The 16,636-nt window shown below is 39.2% G+C and overlaps 1 protein-coding gene and 1 long non-coding RNA gene across 2 annotated transcripts in view; both read right to left on the reverse strand.

The window, feature by feature from the left end:
- galnt2 (UDP-N-acetyl-alpha-D-galactosamine:polypeptide N-acetylgalactosaminyltransferase 2) overlaps positions 1 to 16,636 on the reverse strand; it is a 145,190-nt gene that overhangs the window by 38,734 nt on the left and 89,820 nt on the right. The window contains exons 3-7 of the mRNA XM_061879723.1: positions 13,408 to 13,561; positions 9,106 to 9,204; positions 8,929 to 8,996; positions 7,718 to 7,783; positions 7,449 to 7,570 (exon numbers count right to left, since the gene is read on the reverse strand). Coding sequence (XP_061735707.1) covers positions 7,449 to 7,570; positions 7,718 to 7,783; positions 8,929 to 8,996; positions 9,106 to 9,204; positions 13,408 to 13,561 — 509 coding nt within the window. The remainder of the gene's footprint in view (positions 1 to 7,448; positions 7,571 to 7,717; positions 7,784 to 8,928; positions 8,997 to 9,105; positions 9,205 to 13,407; positions 13,562 to 16,636) is intronic.
- Positions 5,006 to 6,126, reverse strand: LOC133538275 (uncharacterized). Its single transcript, XR_009802961.1, has 2 exons — positions 6,003 to 6,126; positions 5,006 to 5,492 (listed from the first exon to the last, which is right to left on the reverse strand). It is a non-coding gene; the product is annotated as an uncharacterized LOC133538275 (long non-coding RNA).

The raw sequence follows: 16,636 nt of genomic DNA on the forward strand, positions 1-16,636 counted from the left end.
AAATGGTTATTTTCCTCTTTATTCTGGAGTACACCACGTCCTCTGTTTCCAAATATAATTTGAAATGTGGACTCGTCAGACCACAGAACACCTTTCCTCTTTGCATCAGTCCATCTTAGATGAGCTCTGGCCCACCCAAGCCAGTGGCGTTCCTTGGTGTTGTTGATAAATGGGTTTTGCTTTGCATAGTAAAGTTTTAACTTGCACTTACAGATGTAGAAACCAACTGTAGTTACTGACAGTGGTTTTATGAAGTGTTCCTGAGCCCATGTGGTGATATTCTTTACACATTGATGTCTGTTTTTGATGCAGTACTGCCTGAAGGATCATCGTTTCCGTAATACCATCGCTTACGTGCAGTGATTTCTCCAAGTTCTCTGTACCTTTAGATGATTTTACGGACCGTAGATGGTAAAATCCCTAAATTCCTTGCAATAGCTACTTGAGAAATGTTGTTCTAAAACTGTTCGACAATTTGCTTACAAATTGGTGACCCTCGCCCCGTCCTTGTTTGTGAATTACTTAGCATTTCATGGAAGCTGCTTTTATACCCAATCATGGCCCCCACCTGTTCCCAATTAGCCTGCACACCTGTGGGATGTTCCAAATAAGTGTTTGATGAGAATTTTTCAACTTTATCAGTATTGATTGCTACCTTTCCCAACTTCTTTTTCACGTGTTGCTGGCATCAAATTCTAAAGTTAATGATTATTTGCAAAAAAAAAAATGTTTATTAGTTTGAACATCAAATATGTTGTCTTTGTAGCATATTCAACTGAATATGGGTTGAAAATGATTTGCAAATCATTGTATTCCGTTTATATTTACATCTAACACAATTTCCCAACTCATATGGAAACGGGGTTTGTATTTAAACGGGGATAGCAGGTCCATTCTATGTGTCATACTCGATCATTTCACGATATTGCCATATTTTTGCTGAAAGGATTTAGTAGAGAACATCGACGATAAAGTTCGCAACTTTTGGTCGCTAATAAAAAAGCCTTGCTCGTACCGGGAGTAGCAGACTATTTGCACCTGATGTCACGGGTTGTGGAGCTCCTCACATTGTTTACAATCATAGCCACCAGCAGCGAGAGCGATTCGGACCGATAAAGCGACAATTTCCCCATTAATTTGAGCGAGGATGAAAGATTTGTGGATGAGGATAGTAAGAGTGAAGGAATAGAAGAAACAAAAAAAAGGCGAGGGCAGTGGGAGCGATTCACACGTTATTAGACACATTTACCATGATAATTCTGGAAAATCCCTTATCTGCTTATTGTGTTACTAGTGTTTTAGTGAGATTCTATGGTACCTGAAAGTCGGAGGGGTGTGGCCACGGGTGTGGTGACCGCCAGTGTCTCCGGTGGGAGAAGGTAAGAGAGTCCGCAGCTGCAGGAGGACGCAAGCTCCGCTTATGTCTACGGTAAGAGCCGACTTATTACCACCATTTTCTCACCGAAACCTGCCGGTTGACATGTGGTAGAGAACCATGTTCGCTTGACCGCTCTGTTCCATAGTAAAGCTTCACCTTCGGGAATGTAAACAAGGAAACACCGGCTGTGTTTGTGTTGCTAAAGTCAGCTGCAATACACCGCTTCCCACCTACATCTTTCTTCTTTGAATTCTCCATTATTAATTGAACAAATTGCAAAAGATTCAGCAACACAGATGTCCAAAATACTGTGTAATTATGCGATTAAAGCAGACGACATTTAGTCGTGAGCGGCGCTGGAAGAACATGTCTGCTACAAACGGTGACGTCACGCGCACGCGTTGTCATACGCGTCATCATTCCGCAACGTTTTCAACAGTATACTTCGCGGGAAATTTAAAATTGCAATTTAGTAAACTAAACCGGCCGTATTGGCATGTGTTGCAATGTTAAGATTTCATCATTGATATATACAGTAAACTATCAGACTGTGTGGTCGGTAGTAGTGGCTTTCAGTAGGCCTTTAAAGTGCCCTCTTTGGGGATTGTAATAGAGATCCATCTGGATTCATGAACCTATTCTAAACATTTCTTCACAAAAAAAGAAATCTTTAACATTAATATTTATGGAAATTGTCCACAAAAAATCTAACTGTCAACACTGAATACTGCATTGTTGCATTTCTTTTCACAGTTTATGAACTTACATTCATAATTCCTTGAAGTATTACTGAATAAATTTATTTATAATGGATTTTTGAATTGTTGCTATTTTTAGAATAGTTTTGAAAAATCTCACGTACCCCTTGTTATACCTTCAAGTACCCCAAGGGGTTCGCGTACCCCCATTTGGGAACCACTGGTCTACATCACATCGACTGCTAGCATGTCACATGCAACCCTGACCTTAGCGCAGAGAAGGACAGAAAAACAAACCTTTTTCTACAAATATAAGTAACCAAAAAATTTGATGGTGCAATTGGCAGCTCTGTGATTCAGGGTATTTATGACGCCAAACACACACTCACGCACACAAAAAAACACTCCTAATCTGAAATTATTCTAGTGTGTTAGTGACATTTTGAGGGTGCTTGGCGGCTTACATAGTGTCTTTGTCTTACAAGACAGCTTGATGAATGAAAGCCAAATGATAGGATGTGGCATCCATATCACAAGCAAGAATGTGTACAAAATATGTAATTACCACTTAAGATAAAAGATGAACATCATGTCCTTTACAAGGCGAACACTTCTAAAATACATACGGCCATGCTAAATACACTCAATACAAACATTTATTTTTAAAGCTAATAACGCTCAGTTTTGATTGACACCGTAAGGTAGCTATTATTTAACAGTATGTTTATTTTGATTGTAGTTTGCATTGGTGGACGATGCTGTAGAACATCATACAAAGTAAAAGCTGCGATGGGTAAATAATGTCTCAGTGAGTGTTTGGGACACTCACTGGCTGGATTGACATAGTTCCATCCTCCAGTTTTAAAAGGTTACTAGGGTACATTTGAACTGTAAACAAAATTAATAGTTAGCAAATGAAAATAATTGTTTTTTTTAAACAAATTGGTGTGACTACGAAACACACAACTCTGGTCAATGAGCCAAATAGTAAACAGAAAAAGAAGAACATTGATAACTACTGTTTTGTTTGATCAGCCGTTTTACAGATCATGTTACAGACACAGTTTGGAAACAATTAATTATAAATAAACATTTACAGAATCTTTCTGTATGAATATTACTTAATTTTGCCACGTATAAATCTGCACCTTTTAGTACGATGTGTCTGCTCTATAGTCCGGAAATTACAGTCAATTTGCGCTATACAGTTAAAATGATCGCACACTTAGGAACTTTTATTTTTCTTAATTCCATTGAGATCATTGACGACAAAAAACTGTCAATCCTACCACTCCTTCTTTTAGTACGAGCTGTTACTTGTAAGTTGAAAAGGACTTCCTGAAAAACACAGTTTGGTGCTTCAAAGTAAAATTACACAGCACGTGATTTTTTATTTTTTTATTAAAGTGAGAAAGTGTGACACATTATGGATCACAGTGTCACTCCTTGTGTTTTACAAGGGATCTATGCTTCAGTATCATTTGACCCATCACTATGGAGAGCTGTTTCTGAGGTTAAAAAGCAGAGAGGTACAGTACACAATCACAATAGGGCAATATCAACTTGTGTATGTACAGTTTTTGTAGCATGAAAGATGTTCAGCAGAACCAATTCCACCAAAAAAAAATATTTGCGTTGTTTGAATAACATTTTCCTGTGCTCTCCGATATCCCCCGAGAGGGAAAAATAAATCACAAAAATGAATAGCTCTCCAACAGTGCTAATCAAAGGTAGGTATTAGAGGTTAATTGAATGAATACTTTTTGATCCAGCTCTTGTATTGGATCTCATAAGATTTGGCGGGTGGACAGTATACCAGTGGTCACAAACCTTTATGGGCCCAAAATGCCTGGTCCCAGCCAAAAACCAAAGCAAGATCTACCCCTTTGTCAACTATATACCTGTGTCAACTTATATCCATCCATCCATCCATCCATTTTCTACCGCTTATTCCCTTTCGGGGTCGCGGGGGGCGCTGGCGCCTATCTCAGCTACAATCGGGCGGAAGGCGGGGTACACCCTGGACAAGTCGCCACCTCATCACAGGGCCAACACAGATAGACAGACAACATTCACACTCACATTCACACGCTAGGGCCAATTTTTTGTGTTGCCAATCAACTTATATATATATATATATATATATATATATATATATATATATATATTGTATACATATGGATATGTATGTATTTATATATATATATATATATATATATATATATTTATATATATATATATACATATGTATGTGTGTATATATATATACATATGTATGTGTATATATATACATATGTATATGTATATGTATATATATACACATATCAATCAATCAATCAATGAAAGCAATGGATGTCAAGCGGGTCTAACATGATACTGTGAGTGTGATCTGATTGTTACATTCTTATTTCAGAGTCACCACGCAGCTGCATGACCATTTCAACAAGGACGGAATACACAACCTCTGGATTCATGGAACCTCCCTGCACACAAATATATTGATTGGAATATTCAATAAATTTTACATAAACATATGAATCATCTTTTTTTTTTTTTGCTCAAAAAAGGTTCCTAATGACTTATTATTCATATACTTTTCAATGTTTCTTGTAGTCAGACAATAGATATTTTTTTTCTAAAATTATAGTTTAAGTTAATGTGTTAATATTTACACCTAGCCCCTAACATAATAATCATAAGACAAAAAATTGTGTAGCACAAACGTTTAGGACAAGTTTGGGGAGATTTTGACAAGGTGTGTGTGGTGGTGGTGTGTGGGGGGTGGCTGGATGACATCACTAGTCAGAACATGTATTTTAAAATATCTTAAAAACCTCAATGGTGGAAACAAGTATTTACAGAACAAACATATTGCAGTGTTGTTTTGATATTTGCAATAATAAAGTGGGCAACTTCATAGAGGTCTGTGTAATAGGTCCTTTTTTTTAATTTTTTACAAAATGTTTAAATAAAACCTTAATTCGCAGAATACACTCCACAAGTGAAGAAAACATTTTAACAAACCATACAATTCCCATGTTGTTCACTGAATAATGTGCAGAATTGAAGTGAAAATGTCTATTCCACAATTGCCATCATTTTCAAGTGGGTTCACTTGTTGAAAAATGTTCTTTGTCATCTCACTAATGTTTACATCTATGTCTGGAATTACAATGTTATTATTTTTCTGGAGTTCAGGTAGTGGACCTTCTTCATCAATGCCAAAGTAGTTGTCAGCATCAAAATGCTGCTTATAGTTTGATGGATTCCTGCATTATTAATGACACCTGAATGCCACAGCTGAAGTGGTGTCTGCCCCCCTTGCATTGAGATGCAAAGAAGTTGTTTGGAAGCAAACTTCCATGAATCTAGAGGTTGTGTATTCCGTCTTTGTTGAAATGGTCATGCAGCTGTCTCTGAAATATTAGAATGTAACAATCAGATCACATGAAAACAGCTAAGAAAATATAAGTCATACAGGAAAATGCATTTTTAGACAATATGATTTGCTTGAGCGGCTAGGGGACATCAAAAAATTGATTAAAAAAGATAGATTTAAAGTAATAATACAAAAAATAATAATTCCAGCAGCGGGCCGGAGTTTGGGGACCCCTTATCTAGTCCAAATAAAAGCGATAAATAAATGTAATCTATTATTATTACTATTCGATCAGCTACTGACGTACCACGACGTGACTCACATTTCGACATGTTACCATAGCAACGGACATTATTTTTTCCGTTTCCTCCGAGACAAACGGCAAGTTTGCAATAGATGTCAGACTCTTAGGAGCCGCAGAAACACTAGTTGCTAACTTGTTTGTAGTGGAGGCACACAAGGCTAACTGTTTAATGGCTACAATGCCATGTCGCCTTACATTTCGTGGGATTCAACAGTCATTTAGAAATAAATAATGTCTAATTACCTTTTCCTCCTCTTGCCCCGATGTCCATGAGCCGGAAGGTTGTGCTTGATAATGCTGCAGACGGTGCACTATCGCAACGGAACGAGTGCTCCAGGCTGCTTGGCTGTCGGGAGGAGAAAGTGGCCGCTCAGATGTCGCGGCACGCAGGTGCAACCCACGGCGGAAGCCCGACCCTTGTTTCATTGAAAGCGTTCTTATATTCGCCGCTGAAGCCCTCAAATTATGAAGTAGAGCACCTGCCTCGGTTAAGCTACTTGTCGGCAGTTAGGCAGACATTTTGTTCACAAACAACTTGGCTTTTTTTTTTTTTTTTTTTTCAACTGAAAAGGGGCGGGCATTATTGGTGACCGGAAACGGAATGCTATGTCGCTCACACACATAGGTAGGATGCTCTCATATACACTGGTAAGATCCTCTCATACACACTGGTAAGATGCTCTCATACATATAACGGAAATCCTTGCACACATACTACTAAAATTGCTGTTTCTCACACGAAAGTGGTGTGTGTGTGTGTGTGTGTGAGAGTAAAACATTTTAGTTGTTTATGTGAGAGCATTTTAGTTGTTTATGTGAGAGCATTTCAGTAGTGTATGTAAAAGCATTTCAGTAGTGTATTTAAGAACATTTCAGTAGTGTATGTGAGAGCATTTCAGTAGTGAATGTACAAGCATTTCAGTAGTGTATGTGAGAGCATTTCAGTAGTGTATGTGAGAGCATTTCAGTAGTGTATGTGAGAGCATTTCAGTAGTGTATGTGAGAGCATTTCAGTCGTGTATGTAAGAGCATTTTAGTAGTTTATGTGAGAGCATTTCAGGAGTGTGTATAAGAGTGTTACAGTAGTGTGTGTGAGAGAAAAACATTTTAGTTGTTTATGTGAGAGCATTTCAGTAGTGTATAAGAGTATTTCAGTAGTGTGTGTGAGAGAAAAACATTTCGGTTGTTTATGTGAGAGCATTTCAGTAGTGTATTTAAGAGGTAATTCTCAATAATGTCCCTAACAGCCCCTCATAGAGGTGTGCCACCGTGCTCGAGGGGTGTCGCAGCTCTTTCGAGAGCCACAGGATGTGAGGCAGAAGAAAAAGACGCGAGGAATGCGGGCATGTTACTATCCGTACTTGTTGGCAAGTCTCTTGGTCACTCTCTGGGTGGGGGTGTCACTGAGGTCATATTTCTAATATTTTCACGATCGACCGGTAGGGTCCCAAAAATTGACTGGTTGATCACGGGTTGGCGACCCCTGCAGTACAGAGCAACATTGCAGTGTCTAAAGCCATAGCACAACAAGAGGGAAATCTAATGATAGCACATTTGTTTATGCCGGTCCTTATTAACTGTGTATGGTTGAATGTTATTAAGGTGATAATATGATACCACAGTCCAGTGGGAAAGATACTTAAGAGTACACCAGCCAAAGACACAGTGGATGTGTGTTTGTGCATTTACCTCAGCTACTCTCTCGAGAAGCGGCTCGAGCCAGTGGTCATTACATTCACAGTGGGAGTCCAGGAAGGTGAGGACTGGAGCAGTGGCAGCACTTGCACCACGAACCCTCGAACGCATCAGTCCTGTAGAAAAACCTTTGGTTACAAAACTAAAAAAACATCCACAATCTGTCACCAGAACGGAAAACCTCCTTCCCAAGACAGATGATAGGAGAGCAAGAACGGCACCCAGACGTTCCAACCAAAAAAAGTAATCTTGCTTTTAATTACCTTCTCTGCGGTCGTTTCTCAACACTCTGACTTTCTCGATCTTGCCAAGCAGCGCTCCATCCTCAGCTGTAATGAATACATAAAACAGCTCAAGAATACTTTGAAATCAGCATGCTGGTTTTCCGTATAAGTCAGACGTAATAGAACTTTTTGACCGACTGTGAGAAAAAAACAAGTTTAATTTGAGATAATTATTTTTTATGTTACTCCTGTTGCGATATTGGTGTTGTCTTGAGCAGAATAAAAGTATTTGGGGGTGTAGCACAACAGCACCTCTGCTGGTTGCAGCCGTGTACTACATACTGTTTTACCCTTACTGCTTCAAGACACAGTTAGTGTATTTCCTCTTATGGTGTTTATTTACTGCAAACAGGACCAGGCTTCTTTTAGCGGTAATGCGTGAAACAAGGACTGAAATTAAATATATGCTAGGTTGAAACAAAATAGACTATGAAGCAAATGAAAAGGCAACTGCAAGAATCAAGTTATGCTGGTTAGAAGACTACTGGGTGAAATTAATCTCAAGTAGTGTTTTAGAGTCATGTGAAAAAATGTGGACGCCCCTGGTATGTATTTGTTTGCGTATGCTAACTCTTCCACTCCTAAAACTGCACACAAAAAGTTACCCCACTGTTTTGCCTGTGCTAAAAAATATCATTAAACCACAAAGTTTGACACTAAATAACATGCATTGACTTGAAATTTCTCACACAGCTCGATATGCTCTGCAAAAACCGCCACAGTAACTTTAGGATGCTAAATCACCACAAAATTTTATAAAGAACTTTAGAGGCGTGACAAGCTGGTTAGCAAGACTGGTTGAAAAAAAATATGGCTGTTATCAGGCAAACCATCTTTGCGGGGGGCGGGGCGAGTTGACCGTAAGTCATGAAGCATTTTGTCTGTTAATTATAATACTCGCGGAAAATATTTGTATTACATGTATGGTAGCATGTTTTAAAAACCAATATGAGTGCAACCCACATGGGGCGTCACAGATATCATATGTACAGTCATATGAAAAAATTAGGACACCTTATGACAGCAGCTCTTCAGAACAAAAACATGGGTACACGCAAAATTGCAAAGGGAGTTTAGGACACAGCTTCAATTACCAGTCAAGGCCACCAATTAATTATTAGGATTACTAATTATGAATTCTATAGAATTGTTTTAATCAGTTGATCACTGGTTATACAGCCAATAATTACCATTATCACTGTAGTCATCAACCAAGATGATCTCTTTGACCAAGTGAGTTGGACTTTTCTTCAAGACACTAATGCAAGAACAGGAAAAAAAAAAAGAAAGCAGGAAGGAACAAATCAAACATTTGTATGCAGATATGTACATTTGTTTATGGGGATGCCGACGGATTGTGTTGTTACCTGACAACGGTACGCAGGAGGGCAGAGCGGGCTTCATTGTGGAAGGTGATGACCACGCTCGAAGCTGGTAGGTCTGACTTCCATTGCTTGTGTCTGCAACTATACAAACAAACACAGAATGAGACTACACATATGCAGATGCATTCACTGATACATTTGCATACAAGTATCGACGTGAAAAAGAAATGCTCAATGAACACAATAAACAGGGTTCAGTGCACACTAGCACCAATGTGCACACACGTACATACTCCACTAGAGATGGGATTGACATCAGGTTTCACCAGAGACACATTCAGCTGATTTACAGTACCGTGAACATGGAATGCTAAAGAAGGCGGAAACTTTACAGAAGAAGAAAAATGTGCTTATGACTTCATTAGCAACCACCTTTTATCACGCCTGACTTGACCACTGTAAACAGCCAATTATAAAGACAGCATTTGATGCAAGTGTGCAGTATTGAAAGTAAAGGTGCAGTAAATGGATTTGTGAGTTTGTGTGTCTGAGAGAGCAATCCTTTGTACCTGTTCTGGCATCACTGGCTTGAAAAGAGTCAATATGTCATTTTATCAATATTCAATAGGCATCTTTAAATTCACCATTGGCAGAAAAGGATATTTATGTACAATATGAGTTACTGTAATAATCCGGATATAAGACGGACACTCTTTTTCAACAAGTGTTTTTTTTCAAACCATAAATAGAAAAAATTAAAAACATTTTTCCATAAATATTTAACAACTTTTAAATTGAACAAAAAATACCTTATTTCTTAACTTGACAATTTCTACTCTTTCATCATTCACATTTATCCAAAAATTAACATCATAACTCATCCTAACGTTGTTTGCTAACTTACTAACAACCTTTGAGATATTTTTTTTCCAGCAAGACTCAATGTCAATGCTGTGTGTGTGTGCATGCGTGCGTGTGTGTGTGTGTGTGTGTGTGTGTGTGTGTGTGTGTGTGTGTGTGTGTGTGTGTGTGTGTGTGTGTGGTTTGTCTTTGTAAATTTATACACCCCGAATAAAAAATAAAATGTATTTTTTATTTTCGTTGGAAAAATTAACCGTCTTATATCCATGTCAAACCAAACGTATAGCTTCTTGTGATTGTGTTAACTAGAAGGATGCAATGAGGAGAACCTTGACATCAATCTTTTAACAGAGAGTGTACGCTTGGCAAGTAGACTAAATCGCTAGTAAAATCAATACAGCATGAGACACACCCGTGCTCTTTTAGTAGGCTAATGGCTTTAGATGGCCATGTAAGGTAAGTGCATCAGTGAAGCCAGATTGCCGTCACTCTAAAAACACTCGGTGTGTAGGTAAGTGTGCGCGCATGTGTGCATATGTGTGTGTGTGTGTGTGTGTGTGTGTGTGTGTGGCTGGCCTACATGTGCGAGAATAAGATCAGTGATGAATAGACAGAGGAGTGTTGGCAGCAAACATAGAGAGCCATAGTGTTTGTTTAATGGGCTATAAAAGCAAGATCAGCATCACTAGAAAAATGTAAACAAATGAAGTACAATGGGGCGGAGATATGTGATAAAAAACAGCTGCTAATCCCCCTGCTGAAATAGATCCGCTTCAGGGAGCGGAACTATACTAAATCGTTTTATTCTCCAATGTGTAGAGAAATTAGAAAGAAAATACATAATTAAAATATTTATCCATGGTCCTCGCCCGGAAAAGGGTAGAGTGCCATCTCCGGGTTGGGGAGGAGACCCTGCCCCAAGTGGAGGAGTTCAAGTACCTCGGAGTCTTTTTCATGAGTGAGGGAAGAGTGGATCTTGAGATCGACAGACTGATCGGTGCGGCATCTTCAGTAATGCAGACGCTGTATCGATCCGTTGTGGTGAAGAAGGAGCTGAGCCCTTCGGAAGGCAAAGCTCTCAATTTATTGGTCAATTTACGTTCCCATCCTCACCTATGGTCATGAGCTTTGGGTTATGACCGAAAGGACAAGATCACGGGTACAAGCGGCCAAAATGAGTTTCCTCCGCCGGGTGTTGGGGCTCTCTCTTAGAGATGGGGTGAGAAGCTCTGCCATCCAGAGGGACCTCAAAGTAAAGCTGCTGCTCCTCCACATTGAGAGGAGCCAGATGAGGTGGTTCGGGCATCTGGTCAGGATGCCACCCGAACGTCTCCCTACAGAGGTGTTTAGGGCAAGTCCGACCGGTAGAAGGCCACGGGGAAGACCCAGGACACGCTGGGAAGACTATGTCTCCCGGCTGGCCTGGGAACAACTCGGGATCCCCCGGGAAGAGCTGTACGAAGTGGCTGGGGAGAGGGAATTCTGGGCTTCCCTGCTTAGGCTGCTGCCCCCACGACCCGACCTTGGATAAGTGCAAGAAGATGTGGATGGTTGGAATTAAAATATTTGCCTTTTTGGAAAAAAATGGCTCAGGGTTAAAAGGTTTAAAATCCATCCATCCATTCATTTTCTGCCGCTTATTCCCTTTGGGATGGCGGGGGGCGCTGGTGCCTATCTCAGCTACAATCGGCCGGAAGGCGGGGTAGACCCTGGACAAGTCGCCACCTCATCGCAGGGCAGGGTTTAAAATATTTATGTTAAATTATGTATATGTATGAACTGTATTTGAGCCTGAATATATGATTTTGAAATTGTGTGAAAATAAATAAAAATGTATGCAGTTCTTGTTTTTTTTTTTTTTAAATCACTGAAGATGAAAGTTGTATAATTACTTTGTTCAAATAAATAATTAAATCCCCAAATGAATATTACTGCACATTCATTCCTATGATAAGGGTATGTATACATTTGACTACAACTGTAGCTCCACATGTATTGGTTGTATTTCGACAAGTGATTTCTTCCTGAAAGTGAAAACCAGTGGTGGCCAAACAAGCTAAGATGGCTGTTGTACAACAAGCAGGGCATGCACTATACATACAAGGGGCCGATATATTCCTGCAAAAAGCAGATACGAGCAAAAAATCTAACTATCTCTATACTTTATCAAAATTATCAAGATTATTCGTCAGCCCAGTTCCAAAGCATATCGAGCTGTCAGGTGTTCCAGACGCCATTCTTCACGCATCGTTTACACAACAGATGCTTTGACAACAGACGTTTGCTGGCCCACCACTTTGAGTCTCACATATTTAATGAGCTGGACGTGAGGTAACGGGAATACAACCCATACAAAACGTTGTTGGAGGTTTTTAGAGGGCTTCATAGGCGGAATAGATTGTGTCCCAATTACCTGCATTATTAGTTGTCTTTTGCTAGCAGTTTTATACTATTTAGAAGGCACAGAAAGTCACGTGTTCTTGTCTTACAAAAGGATTGTGAATGATGGACAAAATTCCCCTAAAAGTTCCCATTTAAGACTCAAATAGGGAGATGATAATGACATGACACACGCACAAATGCGCGCACACACACGCAGACATTTGTTTGTGAACTGTCGTCAATTACAGCTGACATTTCTTTCTGTACTGCTAAGAAGTCGTGTTAAAGGTTTATTTTTCCCAATAAAATGACTCAGCCACAAAAATATTTAACACTGTCTGTGCCAGTACCCGTGCTATTATTAAAGTAAATTTTTACTTGTTTATCGCCTCAAAACATTGGGAGCCATCAGGTATCACGGTGAACCTACTAACCCATTGCAGAATTACATCTGGAATTGTGTGGGGCTTTATGGAAAGCTATAGTGTGAACTGGAAGTGGACCATGAGATGACCATGCTTGTTGTAAAGAGTACCATCCATCCATCCATCCATTTCCTACCGCTTATTCCCTTTTGGGGTCGCGGGGGGCGCTAGCGCCTATCTCAGCTACAATCGGGCGGAAGGCGGGGTACACCCCGGACAAGTCGCCACCTCATCGCAGGGCCAACACAGATAGACAGACAACATTCACACTCACATTCACACACTAGGGCCAATTTAGTGTTGCCAATCAACCTATCCCCAGGTGCATGTCTTTTGAAGTGGGAGGAAGCCGGAGTACCCGGAGGGAACCCAGTACCAATGAACATTATTTTTTTAGTTATTTGGTGCAGCTAAACAAAATTAAGTCTATCTGTCTTTGTGCCTTAATCTATTTATAGGCCTTCAACAAGTAAGTTAAAGTTTTGATACAAAGGCTCTCCGTACATTGTGTTTGGCTCTACTGCTGCTACTTCGTGGTGTACTTTAACTCGTTGCCACAATAGAAGGCGTTTTTAATCCAATCCTATCGTTGTTGAACAAATGATTCAAATAGACATGAAGGCTTGTGTACACACTGCAATCACACATGGGAAACTACATTAGTGACAATACGTACTGGTCATGTCTGGTATCCGGCACCGCTCTGTCCATACGGAGTTTATCGCTCTCCACTTGGTTGAACTTGTTTCTGGCATACGGGTCCTGACCCGGCCGAACAACCGTGGCTCCAACATACAGATCCTGGTCAAAGTCCTGCCAGCGGACCTTACCTGGAGACAAACAGAGGCACACATTAATGACAAAACCACATTTATGCAACGTCATCACCTCTTGACAGTAATATTAAAAGGTTATTGTTGTGATAATGATTGATGTGGAAAAAGTGTCTTCCTACTTTTTGCCCATTAAAAATGTAAATTAAATATGTAAGTTCAAAATAGGCAAAAAGAAAAATAATCAATTGTGTAATTTTACTATTGTCAATTTATTGCCATTCTTTTCCCAAATCCACACAAACCACGAAATAAAATCTATCCATCCATCCATCCATTTTCTACCGCTTATTCCCTTTCGGGGTGGCGGGGGGCGCTGGCACCTATCTCAGCTACAATCGGGCGGAAGGCGGGGTACACCCTGGACAAGTCGCCACCTCATCGCAGGGCCAACACACATAGACAGACAACATTCACACTCACCAAGTAAAATGGAGGACATGAAAAACCCAAAGTACTTGTTATCAAAGACATCAAGGCATTGGACATACCGGTATACAGAGGATAACGTCATCAAAAAATAAAAGACAAAACTCACACTTGTAACAGTGAAGTCAAGAACAATTCTACAATTGCAAAATAGATTGTGACAGACTCTACACATAACATTCATTGACTATCGCTAATAACTATGTATTAATTTTTTCGCCAACACCTTCCTTTCTGTCACACAGGAGGTGAACTTCAATTAAACATGTAAAAGTTATGGTGTTGATGAAATTTTAGTAAAAAATGTGGAGAAAGGGCGCTACCGTGTACGATTAAATATAAGCTTCTTCCTACTCCTTTTAAGATATGTTGAAATGTGCAAATGTAACCACATGAAGTTTGTTTAACCAGTCTGAAACAAATCAGAAATTATAACCAAAACAGAGCAGCATTGTTTCTTCTGCAAATTAAATCTTTGCCAAGTTATTAGAATGAATGGGTGTCCAGGTGTATAAAAGGGCACATTTTATACTAAAAAACTATGATACTTCACAATTGATAATCATCACAATAACGGTAATCCAGTCAGACAATGACTGGGCCAAAAATATAAATAAAATTAGGCTCATAATTCACATCAAAATGAGATCCAACTCGGCCTACTCACTGGCTATCATCAATCAGCTCCCGGATGGGGCAATCGCATTAATTGACTTTTCCTTGACTTGTACGTGCATAAATTTACTGTGGAGTGGGTGAGCGTGCCATCATTTTAAATTGATTAATTACGTTCTGTCTTGCTTTTTATTTTCCTTACAAGGTCTAATAATAAATACATTGATAAGCCTGATAATAATAATACAGTGGATTTCTTTACTCGCCCTGCGCAAAGATAGTGATACTATAACATGTTTTTCTAGCAATACATGAAATTTAATTTGGTACTACCATGTATGAATAAGCGATATGGCCTAAAATTTAAATTGCAACCATCCATTTTCTACTGCTTGTCCCTCTCGGGTCGCAGGGGGTGGCTGGAGCCTACCCCAGCTGCACTCTGGCAGAAGGCGGTGTACACCCTGGACAAGTCGCCACCTCATGGCAGGGCCAACACAGAGACAAACATTGCAATAACAATATATCACAATATATTATTTGGTATTAAAATTAAAATTTAACCATTTAAATATAGGTTATAAAGGCTCCTAATTTGGCTGCTAATGTATGCAGTAACATATTGTTATTTATAGTTATACTTTTCTGAGCGTCTCTTCAGGACGCGCCTTTTTGCGGTGGTCTTATTTACTTGCCTCCAATTTGACTGCGTTTTCTTCTCATTAGCCATGTTGTAGTTTTTAGCGCTTTGATATGGAGTCTCCAGACGGTAAGCTAAAACTATACGTTACTTTGCATTAGAAATGCCAACAGTAGTGGATTTATGTGCATGTACGAGCCAGTCTGCCCCACAACAAGAGGGTAAAGAAAATAAGGAGCTTATTGACTACAATATTGGACTACAATGGCAAGGTCTTGCAAAGCTCTTCAGGTAAATCTCTCCCATACATGAAGATATCTGCTGACTTGACATGTTGGAAAAATGTGGCATGCTGTGCAAATTCCAAACGGTTTGTTTGGAGGGGCTACGAAGGAAGGTAAGATTGTTTTATTATGTTTCCGCAATGCCTCAATAGTGTGATTTCAAATTGTTGGTACTTATGCAGACTCCAAAAAAGAAAAGTTGGTTTCACATAATAGGTCTCCTTTAATGCCCTTCTGTGCCCAGGGTCTTACTTCTGGGTTAGTAAACAATAACAAAAAAAACAAAATATGTTTTGATAATACAAAATATTGATCTGACCACTGTAGCATCTACCAAATACTGATACTAAACTTAGTCTATATTGTTATCGATCCACCTACCTCTGTTTACATTCAAGAGCTCTCGCTTGCGGTTAACACATCCGCCTATGTTGTGTAGTGTAGCATGGTTAGCTATTCCTACTCCTCCAGTGATAACACTATATGTAAGAAATATATTTTATTTACTGCCATGGAAGCAACGTTTATTGATTTTGCAGTGGCTTTGCAGTTGAAATGTGGTAGTTAGAATTTGGGATCTAACGGTATCAAATCTCACTGTACGATATTATCATAGTACATGTACAAAAAGGCATAAACATTTTATAGTTTGCTAAATGAAGTGGCAGAAATGTTTAGAAAAATTAGTTACTGTAATTAAAGACTAAACATTTGCTAAAATGTTCTGATCATATTCATTACTACATATACCGGTATGTATATTTAAGTGCAAAGAATTGTGCAGGAGCATCCGCTGTTTCAAAAAAATTAAAATAAAATAAATTCCAGTTGCGGGTCTTTCAAGTGACAATGTAAACATCCAGTGTAAAAAAACAAAAACAAAGTTCCCTTTAGTGCCTTTCAACTTTTATTTTTTTGAGAAGCAGTGAAAAAATTAACACTAAAGTTTCTGTTGATATGCCACAGTATTATTGCGAAGACTTTGTAACCGAAATACCATGATATCTACAATAAAGTTACACCTGTCACGATTGGGTCACATGGTAATGCATGGATCAATTTCCCAGGATGCAGATGGAACTCCAGAGGCAGCATGCAGGTAAG

The sequence above is a fragment of the Nerophis ophidion genome, linkage group LG02 (assembly GCF_033978795.1).
Source record: "Nerophis ophidion isolate RoL-2023_Sa linkage group LG02, RoL_Noph_v1.0, whole genome shotgun sequence".
NCBI classification, from domain to species: domain Eukaryota; kingdom Metazoa; phylum Chordata; class Actinopteri; order Syngnathiformes; family Syngnathidae; genus Nerophis; species Nerophis ophidion.